Genomic DNA, 12500 nt, shown 5'->3' on the forward strand with positions numbered 1-12500 from the left:
ACACACAAAACTATGTGTAACCTTGAACTTTTATAGTCTGGTTGACATAGTTTAGTGAGAATTACTCATAATCGTGGATGGCAAAAAACAATAACAAAGACCTGAGTGACGTCAACGTCGTTCTGTCTATACACCGAACGTTTCAGATTCAAAACCCCCATATTCAGCCAATAACAACATAATACAGGACACCGTATCCAACAGCTGAGTCTTCAGTATCTTTGTTTTTTGGTTTATGTTTTCTATAAGTTGTATGATTTGTGAGTTAATTTCAATCCTATTTAGAAATAATCAAACCCTTTGGAGAGATGTTCTTTCTATGTAAACTGTCCTTTTTGATAGCACCGTAGGCCATCGTTAACTAAGAAGCCTGACGCTAGAACCTCTAAGACATATAGTTTGACGTCATTACTTTAGGTTTGTGAAGTGTCTAATGAGTTGTTAGTAGAGCTCAAGGAAACAAGTGATTCCATTGGCTGAACTGTTGAATACAACTCACGATATGTTTTCTTCTGTGGCTAAAGACTTGTCTTTTGACGTCATTTTTTGGTCAGTGTCAGGCCGTAGCCATCGTTATGTTATAGCCTGACACTGAAATCCAAAAAAAACTGGCAGTTTGACGTCATTATTTGGTTTTTGCACCGCCTAGTGGGTTGTAGTGCTCATGGAAACAAGTTATTTCATTGGTTGAACTATTGAATACAACTCACGATTTATTTTCTTTTATGGCAAAAGACTGGCATTTTGACGTCATTTTTTGTTCAGTGTCAGGCCATAACTTTACGATGGCCACGGTCAGGCTTTATAGATAGTTCGAAGTCACTCAGGTCTTTGTTATTGTTTTTTGCCATCCGCGTTTATGAGTAATTCTCACTAAACTGTATTAACTAGACTATAAACGATCACGGTTACACAAAGTTTTGTGTGTTGGTCCGTTACACTTCCGGATGGCAATGTTGTGCACTCCTAAGCCAAGCGCATACTACCTATAAGTTAATGATTGCTATGATAGAACGAAGTTGAGGTCACTCAGGTCTTTATTGTTTTTAGTTAGCCATCCATTTTTATGAGTAGTTCTCACTAAATTGTATTAATCATACTATAAACATTTAAGGCTAACACATAGATTTGTGTGTTGGTAAGTTATTTCCGGAAGACGAATACTGTGAACTTTTTGGCTAAGCTCAAAGCATCAATACGACATCAATGACAGTCACAAATGAGTGACATAATAGGGAACAATAGTATGATGTTAAAAAAAACTGGTTTAGATCTCATTAGAAGTGTAAAACCACTCTTTCGGACGACTGAATACATGCCTTGTAAATGATCTTCTATTATAATTTTTCGGACAAAGACAACGCTGTTAACGGCCAGGTACTCATTTTACACGGTGAGAGAATGTGAGTAAAGAGCCGTTTCCAAGGACTCAACTATGCGCCGAGCGCGAGGCTCGAACCCAGGACCTTCCGATCCGAAAGCGAGTGTCATACCACTAGACCACATAGCCGCAGAGATCATCCATCCTCGCTCTTTTACGTCTTGTGTCCCGTAATCCTTAGAATCTGCCTATATCCCCTGCTACAAAATAGTTATACAACCTTATGATTCAATATGTAACGTTTTCATCATTAGTCCTCGCAGGGACTGGTTACATACACCCTTCCAACGATTTTGAAACCGGAAAATTAGTTGTATTCTTGTAATCATATCCATTCTTAAAACATACTAAACAGTCGAATCAGCCAGCACCACAGTTTGTGAGCGTTTATAACAATCTTTTTGACATGGGTGGAATTTTATTGCTATATTTGACGATATGTGCAAGGATTGATGCAATCCGTCTGGGTAAAATATTTACAACATCCGCCAACCGGATATAACGTACTAGCACACAAAACTATGTGTTACCTTGACCATGTATAGTCTGATAGTGAGAACAAATCTTCAAAATGGCTGTCTTAAAACAATAACAAAAGGTTGAGTGACGTCAATATAATATATATATATATATATAATATATATATATATATATATATATATATATATATATATATTATAAATCTGTATTCGTTTATTCTGGCTGATTATGTTATTTCTATTAAATAAATTTACAGTTCGTTAATCCAGTGCCTCCTAACTTTGTTTTTAAAAAGGAAAGTCAAATATTAAAAAAAAGGAAAAAAAAAAACAACCCAAAAACAAACCAAAAAAAAAAAACAAACAAAAACAAACAAAATACAAAACAAGAAATAAACCCCAACAAAATACAAAACGAAACAAACCACAAAAACAAAAGAAAACTTTAAAAAATTCCAAAAATAAAAAAAAACACACAAAAAATAAAATAAAAAGGAAAACCCCCCCCCAAAAAAAAAAAAAACCCAAAAAACAAAACAAAACAAACAAACAAACAACAAAAAAAAAAACAAACCCAAAAAACCCCGACCAATTCCAAAATGAACCAAACCAATCAAACAAACAAACAAAAGCAGAAAAAAATCAAACAAAAACAAAACTAAAAACGAACAAATCAAAACAAATAAAATGAAACTAAGCAAACAAAACACCAAACCCAAACAACTCCCTTCCCGAAAAAAAATTACATAAAAAAAAAGAATAACAATAAAATGAAATAATTTTTTTTTTAAAAAAAGGAGGGAGTGGGGGGGGGGGGGGGGGTGGAAACAACCAAACAAAAATATAACAATCCCCCCCCCCCCCTTCTTGTACATCTCATGATTTTCATTGCTATGTTACTATTAATAATTATGACTTTTATTAAACTTTACTCAGGCTTGTTTGACCCAAAGCTCACATGAGAAAGGCCCAAACATCCTCCAGGCAAGACGTCAACCTCGACTCGGGAGATTCCTGAGAGCCATCAGCATGACCCATTCTGCTTTGACGCCAAAGCCCATACAATTTCCATCACATGACCCACTTCAAAGCGGCTCAGAACCAAAGATCCTGGTGGGAAATACCAAGTCCATACCATTGTCTAATGCCAAGCCTAATATTCTCCAGGAGCCTATTCTCCATGTCTTTATGAAGGCCAAATACTATCGTTCTTGTAACGATGCAAACTTGACAAATAGTTGTGTGCTAATCTCTGGCTATGGAAATGATGTTCCTAACGTTACCATCAAACCAAGGGGAAATGGTTCGTAAATTGTATCTATGCATGAAAGTTACACAGAGCATTTAAAGGTTTTTAGAACCTATTATTAGCTCTTAATTGATACGATACGATACGAAACGATACGATATTAACATTATGCGACTGATGCATGAGCATTGCACGATGTCAATCTTCTTTAATTCATCTGTGTCATTAAAAAAAATGAATAAATAAAATTGTTGAATAATGTTTACGTTAGGCGGACCCTCCATAGACAACACAAGGCACATGCCACACCTGCGTCGACTAGGGCTTTGAATGCTCTCTTCATAGGATACACGGCATCAACGGCACGGCATCAAAACAAAATACCAAAATAGAAATGTCGGTCTCGATCTATGTTAACTTCCACAACACAGATATACAAAAAGTAAAATATTATAATGTTTATAACACAAATGAACACAGCGAAGAGGGTGGTCTAGAAAAATGTAATAATTTGATGTATAAGGACAATGTCAGAAAATATAAAGATTTGTAAAAAAAAAAAAAAAAGAATAGAATAGTAATCGAATTGACAAAAAAGATAAATTTAGATAAGATCTGGATTTAAAAAAATACAAGCAGGCCTACAGTTTTAAATGTGAAAAAACATTACTTATATTTAAATAGCGCAAGGATAACAAATTATTTGTTTTTGTTTTTGTAAAAGAAGGGAGATAACCCTATATGTGTCTAGTGCAGACGATGGTCTAGTGCCATCAGTGACTTTATTATTTTTTTTTTTACGGAGAAATAAAGGCTATTACAAACATGTACTCATTTAATTTAATTGTGATACTACTGTATTGTGAAAATTCACATAGATCAGGACAAATCTTTTGAGCCGTGGACTTTGATCGGTCCTGTAGATAGTTGCCAGTAATTCTGTGCTCAATGATAGCAATTGATATAGGGAACAATATTGACTCCCAACCCTTAAAAAGAAAGAATAGATATATCATTTTTACTAGACGGTATCAAGAGAGATTTAAAATTGCATAGAAAGCGCTATATTAAATGGCCATTCTTCTTATTCTTCTTCTTCTTCTTCTTCTTCTTCATCATCATCATCATCATCATCATCATCATCATCATCATCATCATCATCATCATCATCATCTTCTTCTTCTTCTTCTTCTTCTTCTTCTTCTTCTTCTTCTTCTTATGATGATGATGATGATGATGATGATGATGATGGTTATTATTATTATTACTATTATTATTGTTATCATTATGTATTAATTATTAATTATTATTTTATATTATTATTATTTTATTATTATTATATTATTATTATTCATTATTATTATTATTATTATTATTATTATTAATTATTATTATTATTTATTATTATTTATTATTATTATTATTATTATTATTATTATTATTATTATTTTATTATTATTATTATTATTATTATTATTTATTATTATTATTATTATTATTTATTATTAATTATTATTATTATTATTATTATTATATATTATTATTATTACAATTATTATTATTAATTATTATTATTATTATTAATTATTATTATTATTATTATTATTATTATTATTATATTATTATATTATTATTATTATTATTATATTATTATTATTATTATTATCATCATCATCATCATCAAAATCATCATCATCATCATCATTTTTATTATTATCATTATATTATTATTATTATTATCATCATCATCATCATCATTATTATTATTATTATTATTATTATTATTATTATTATTATTATTATTATTATTTTTACTATTATTATTAGTTTTACCAATAGTTGGCCCAATATTATTAGATGTTCGGAACAGTTCTCTCTTTGTGTGTTAAAACCTTAATTGTCTTTTTGGATGACAATGTATCTTTGCAGATACAAATCGGTAATGTTGTAAAGACTTAAATATAGTAAAGACTTAAATAAAGAAGGCTAGCACTATTCAGTATCTGATACTGAATAGTGGTTTTGCACTATTCAGTATCTGATACTGAATAGTGGTTTTGCACTATTCATTATCTGACACTGAATAGTGGTTTTTGTACGGTGTTTTTTTTTTCCGAAACCTGACAAAGTTATGGGAAGAGGACAGCTGTGGGAGTGAATCTGGGACTCAGAAAAGTGTACACCAGTGGGGAGTGAACCTGGGACTGGGTTTCGGCGGGTTTCGTAATAAAAAGCAATTACTTTTTACGAAACGCGACGACACCCGGCAATATCCGACAAAGTTATAGGAGGTAGGCAGCAGCGTGTGTGTGTGTGTGTGTGTGTGTGTGTGTGTGTGGTGTGGTGTGGGGGGGGGGGGGGATGAACCTGAGATTCAGGGAAGTGTACACCAGTGGGGAGTGAACCTGGGACTCTGGGTTTTGTAAAAAAGCAATAAAAAATGTGGGGGGGGGGGGATTACTTTTTTTACGATACCCGGCAATATGCGGCAAAGCATGGGGAGTGAACCTGAGACTCAGTGAAGTATACACCAGTGGGGAGTGAACCTGACACTATGGTTTTCGGCGGGCTTCAGCTAGTTTCATATAAAAGCAATTACTTTTTTACGAAACCCGATTAATCCTGGCAATATCCGAGAAAGTTATGGGTAGTAGGCAACAGTGGGGAGTGAACCTGAGATTCGTGGAAGTAAACACCAGTGAGGAGTGAACCTGGGACTGGGTTTCGGCGGGTTTTGTATAATAAAAAAGCAATTACTTTTTGTTTACAAAATGCGCCAAATCCCAACAAAATGGGGCAAAGTTATGGAAAGTAGGCAAATAATGGGGAGTGAACCTGAGACTAAGGGAAGTGTACACCAGTGGGGAGTGAACCTGAGACTCTGGTTTTCAGCGGGTTTCAGCGAGTTTCATATAAAAGCAATTACTTTTTTACGAAACCCGATGAAACCTGGCAATATCCAAGAGAGTTATGGGAAGTAGGCAACAGTGGGGAGTGAACCTGAGATTCATGGAAGTGTACTCCAGTGGGGAGTGAACCAGAGAATCTGGTTTTCGGAGGGTTTCAGCGAGTTTCACATAAAAGCAATTACTTATTTACGAAACCCGGCAATATCCGACAGTTATTGAAAGTAGGCAAACAGTGGGGGGTGAACCAGAGACTCAGGGAAGTATACACCAGTGGGGAGTGAACCTGAGACTCTGGTTTTCAGCGGGTTTCAGCGAGTTTCATATAAAAGCAATTACTCTTTTACGAAACCCGACGAAACCTGGCAATATCTGAGAAAGTTATGGGAAGTAGACAACAGTGGGGAGTGAACCTGAGATTCATGGAAGTGTACACCAGTGGGAGTGAACCTGAGACTATGGTTTTCGGCGGGTTTCAGCGAGTTTCACATAAAAGCAATTACTTTTTTACGAAACCCGGCAATATCCGACAAAGTTGTGGGAAGTAGGCAACAGTGGGGAGTGAACCTGAGACTCAGGGAAGTGTACACCAGTGGGGAGTGAACCTGAAACTCAGGGAAGTGTACACCAGTGGGGAGTGAACCTGAGACTATGGTTTTTGGCGGGTTTCAGCGAGTTTCACATAAAAGCAATTACTTTTTTACGAAGCCCGGCAATATTCGACAGTTATGGGAAGTAGGCAACAGTGGGGAGTTAACTTGAGATTCAAGGAAGTGTACACCAGTAGGGAGTGAACCTGAGACTCTGGTTTTCGGCGGGTTTCAGCGAGTTTCATATAAAAGCAATTACTTTTTTACGAAACCCGACAAAATATGGCAATATCCGACAAACTTATTGAAGCAGGCAACAGTGGGGGGTGATCCTGAGATTCAGGGAAGTGTAAACTTGTGGGGAGTGAACCTGGGACTCTGGATTTTGTAAAAAAGCAATACCAAGGGGGAGGGGGAATTACTTATTTACGAAACCCGCCAAAACCCGACAAAGTTATGGGAAGCAGGCAGCAGTGGGGAGTGAATCTGGGATTTGGACACTGATGAGGATTGAACCTGGGACTGCGAGAGGCTGATTCCAGTGGACAGTGAGCTCAGAATGTACTTTTATTTCGAAACCTACCGAAATTTTCAAAAGTTATGGGAGGTGGGCACCATTGGGCAATGAACCGGGACTCAGGGAAGTGCACACCGGTTGGGAGTGAACCTGGGACTGTGAGAAGAGGATATCAGTGGAAATGAACCTGGGACTAGGGGAGATGGATACCAGTGGGAAATGAAGCCGGACTATGGGAGATGGGTACCAGACGAGAATGAAGCAATTACTTTTTTATGAAATCCGCCAAAACCCGCCAAAAAACCATAGACTTAGGTTTACTCCCCAATAGTGTACACTTCCCTGAATCTCCTGTCCACTCCCCCACTGTTGCCTACTTTCTTTCCATAACTTTGTCGGATATTGTCGGGTTTCGTAAAAAAGTAATTGCTTTTTTTTTACGAAACCCAGCCCCAGGTTCACTCCCCAACGGTGTACACTTCCCTGAGTCCCAGGTTCACTCCCCATTGCTGCCTACTTCACATAACTTTGTCGGGTATCGGCGTGTTTTTGGCAGGTTTCGTAAAAAAAGAAACACCCCTAACAATACCACATGTATTCAGTAAATAGATGTCAATTGTAGTCTAATATTCAGTATCTATTTAAATTATTATATTATTATTATTATTATTATTATTATTATTATTATTATTATTATTAATTATTATTATTATTATTATTATTATTATTATTATTATTATTATTATTATACACGTAAATTTTAATATAGTACGGCAATTAATTCACGGAAGTACATCGCTCAATTAAAAAATGCAGAAAGTCTGCCCACATATTTATAATGAATCGGGTTTGCCTTAGATGACAAAACAAACAAACAAACAAACAAACAAACAAACAAACAAACAAACAAACAACAACAAGAAAACAACAACAACACAACAACAAATGAGACAAACAGAAAAAAGCAAGATTTTAAAAAATAATGAACAATAGAAGAGTACAATAATGAAAAACAACAACGAGATGATAACACATAAAAGATATTCGTAATAAATCGATAACTGATTAAATCACTCCAACTACTCGGTTAAAAAAAATAATCATCATAATCATAATAGTGATGATGACGATTACAACAACAATAATAATAATAGTAAGTAATTAGAAAATAATAATAATAATAATAATAATAATAATAATAATAATAATAATAATAATAATAATAATAATAATAATAATAATAATAAAAGTACAATAGTATAATATCAACATTAAAGTATATTACAAGCAAATAAAATTATAAAAACAAAAGTTTAAAAAATATCAATAGACAGAAGGAGTTAAACAAATAATGGGGAAAAAAAACAAGTTACCCCTACCGGGATTTGAACTCTCGAACCTTAAACTCAGAGTCAAACAGCTTATATCCACCAAGCCATGGTGTCACTGAACTCTTAGTGACATTTAATCATGTCTATTTAGACATTTAAAAATGGATTTGAATGCCACTCTTATTTTGATTTTTTGAACTATGTTAATTGCATAAAAGCAGAAATTTAAAAAAAATTACGATCAAAATATTTTTACAGCTTCGATTCGGGCTGTCAGTTAGTGCATGTGTTCAATCTGGAAGTAGGTCAACAGTTTATTTCCATTCAACCGAGATTGTCGCACTTTTCACTCTCTCTATGAAAAAGAGTTCCTTATGGATACTGAATAGTGGCAAAGCACTATTCAGTATCTGATACTGAATAACCACTTCCAATAAAGAAACTGCCACTGATAGAGATTATCTGACTTTTGAGGTAGCCAGTGAGCGTCTTACCTCTTAACTGCAATTTCCCTCTTTTAGGCGTAAGTTATGATAAACTCTCTCGTCTGCAAATCATTCAGAAAATGGCTGCAAAATTAACTTTAAGAAAAACGTGTTTGGCCCACTCTCTTCCAATAGGATTCAATAGTCTGATGTCACGTCGCCCAGCAACGGCGGCCATCGTGTCGGTACTTTTTATTCTTCATGCTGGCTAGAACTTTCCATATGTCGTGTGATCAGAAAGTGTAAAAGTCAAAACATGATCACAATTAATGCCTTTTTTTCTCTCTGGATGCGCTTTTATGCTCGTCGGAGAAATATTTCATAAGGGCGTCCGCCATTGTTCCGATAGTTTAGAGCCAGTTACTAATTTACCATGCGTCATTAGAGGGAAGTGACGTCTCGACTGTGGAAGCGTATTCTCTACGAACTACACTGGCCAATCAAAGCGAGATTAAGTTACAAAATAGTCATGATAGACTTTAAATGTTTAAGCCCCCTATCTACTTTAAAAAAAAAAAACCCTGTAACACCTTTTAGGTCAGCTCATAAAATTACACTTTTAGTTCCTCTTTTTAAATAGCTACAATTGTTTTTGCGCATAATCCTTTTCTGTGATGAGACTTTGTATTAGAAAGACTACTCTCAGAATCATCAAGGAACAACTAACTGTTAATTCCCTTACATCTTAAACCAAAAACATCCTTTTCACATCTGCCTATATTATTTGATCGTATAGATAGAATGCGCTTGGCCAAGGAGTTCGTCACATTGCCATCCGGAAGTATAACGGACCAACACACAAACTCTGTGTAACCATGAACTTTTATAGTCTGGTTAATACAGTTTAGTGAGAACAACTCACAAACGCGGAATGCAAAAACAATAACAAAGGTCTGAGTGACGTCATCTGCATACTATCTATACATAGTATATGATATGTTTATAACTATGGGTGAATATTCAATTATGTGTGTGCGTATATTTGTGTGTATGTGTGTGTGTGCGTATATTTGTGTGTATGTGTGTGTATATATGTGTGTGCGTATATTTGTGTGTATGTGTGGGTATGTGTGTGAGTATATTTTTGTGTATGTGTGTGTATGTATGTGTGTGGGTTGTGACACAAGACATACATTTTTTCTTTAAATAGTTAACTGCAGTACTCTGACAAAAATGTGTTAAAAAATTTGGCTAGAAAATTCGATCTATTTAAATGACTCTCATCTTGGCAAAGACTCTCTCAATGCTGGGACTTCGTAGAATCCCAGGTTTTATGGGTTTTTATCAAGATGAGGGTATCGATCGGGATTTGGAGGACGATTTTTCTGGTCGAATTTTTTAAATACGCGTTTTTCAGAGTATGGCAGTTAACTGGTTAATGACAACGGAAAGCGGTATGTATTTACTCCATTATGATTGCGAATGACGAGATTGGAAAATAAATTTATCCCATTTTATTATAAGGTTTCCGGAAATCTAATTCCCATCACCAGCGTGCTTATCGGTAGTAGTAGTAAGCTTCGCAGTCCGAATGACTCTCGCTGAGAATTGTGTGATTCAGTCATAGCTTCTCCGTAGTTACTTGAACTACAAAGGGGTAGGGGGTGGTGGTCAGGCAAATGCGATATATTCACACCTCGGTATATTTATAATACATTAGTTGGTGACCACCTCAGACTACTAGGAGTCCTATGTTATCTATGGTGACCACCATGAGGTGCAATAATCAATAAGTGCGAGGGATGCTGTCTCCGTGCCATTGATTCAACACTTTGGTAAGAGTATGTTTGTGGGGAAGGTTATCTCCGCGTCTCTTTGTCATTATGCGCCACTGGAACAGGAAGTAAATAAGACAAATTTTCCAGACTCGTGTAAAAAAAAAAAGATCACGCTCGAGCATCTCTTATCACAATCTCATAATGATCACTTTCGTTTTCCTCATTGTCGTTCATCACCATCGTTCATCGAATTTCAATATCCTATCACCAACCAGATTTGAACACGTGTGTATGAAAGGCGCCAGACAAAGCAATGGCGCAACAAGAAAGAAAAATACAAGAAAAAACAAACACCCATCCCAAAAATCAGTCGACTTTCAGATCTTTATCATATACCGGTGTCTGCTCCATACTTTTTAAATGTTATCAGCAACACGGAAATCAAACAGAACATAAATAAAGATCTAATATTATGGGAATGGCGTGGATCAGTGGAATGTATTTATTTATTTAATAATTTTTTTTTTACTTTAAATCTTGGAAGTACCATAATGATTACCATTGGCTCCACTTCCACTTACTATGTGGTCCAGTGATATGGCTCGCTATTTCGGATCGGAAGGTCTAGAGTTCGAGACCCACTCTGAGCGAAGGCATATTTGAGTCCTTGGAGAACGCTCTTTATTCACATTCTCTGGCCGTACTCAGATGTAAAATGAGTAGCTGGCCGTTAACAGCGTTGTCATTGTCCAAAATATAGTAATATAGCCTGACACGCGTCAAGTCTTATTTTACATGTTAAGCGTTCCTGTTGGCTAGGGACCCCTTGTAGAGCACTTTGAGCACGTTTAGTGGATATTGCTCTTTATTAATGCTTTATTGCCCCCCCCCCCCCCCACCCTTCCACCTCCTCCTTGAAAATATCTCAATAACACATATCCTTATAGGGATGAATAAGGGTATTATATTTATATTTCTTTTAATTATATAACATATATTATATTTATTTTTCTTCAGGAGATTGTCCCGGAATAAGCTTTCAGTTGCAACAGTCAATAGATACAGTGGCGTACTTCAGCTTGACGAAGAATTGCCCTACGAAAGATTGCACTTTTACACTCACTGTAAGCATATTATTCTGTTTGGAATTTTCAACTCCAAATCTTTTATTAAAAAGATTTATCCTTCAAAGCTTAAAAAACTTATGGGGCAGGAATTTATCACAATCTCTGTTGCTCCAAACGGTGATAACAATTACTTCCAACTCCACCTTTTATAGAGAATATCAATCTACCCAAAAAATTATCCCCCATATCAAAGAGGTTCAGTTACCCATTCTCAGTGTGAGTCGACTTCAAGGTCAGAAGAAGGTTGCCTACAACCATGAACTTGAGTGAGCCTGTTCCGTTTCGTGACGAGAGTGATTTATTGCTTTATTAACACCCATTAAATCTATTTAATCGAAAGATTCAATTTTTACTCATATCACTAATACTACTGTACTATTACAAGTACTACTACTACTACTGCTGCTGCTACTACTACGACGACTACTACTACTACTACTACTACTACTACTACTACTACTACTACTACTAATACTACTACTACTACTACTACTACTACTATTATTATTACGACTACTACTACTACTACTACTACTACTACTACTACTACTACTACTACTACTACTACTACTACTACTACTACTACTACAGTACTATTACTACTACTACTACTACTACTACTACTACTGATACTACTACTACTACTACTACTACTACTTACTACTACTACTACTACTTACTACTACTACTACTACTACTACTACTACTACTACTCTA

The 12500-nt window shown here is 35.5% G+C and overlaps 1 protein-coding gene across 1 annotated transcript in view; it reads left to right on the forward strand.

The window, feature by feature from the left end:
* The window catches only part of LOC144968239 (uncharacterized), a gene marked incomplete in the record, with an annotated part of 66780 nt that overhangs the window by 4982 nt on the left and 49298 nt on the right, over positions 1 to 12500 (forward strand). The window contains 2 exon segments of the mRNA XM_078906390.1: positions 2797 to 3163; positions 11674 to 11780. Of these exon segments, the coding sequence (XP_078762516.1) occupies positions 2797 to 3163; positions 11674 to 11780 (474 nt within the window).

The sequence above is a fragment of the Berghia stephanieae genome, chromosome 3 (genome assembly GCF_034508935.2).
Source record: "Berghia stephanieae isolate SIO BIC M18660-M18661 chromosome 3, UCSD_Bste_1.3, whole genome shotgun sequence".
Taxonomy (NCBI): Eukaryota; Metazoa; Mollusca; class Gastropoda; order Nudibranchia; family Aeolidiidae; genus Berghia; species Berghia stephanieae.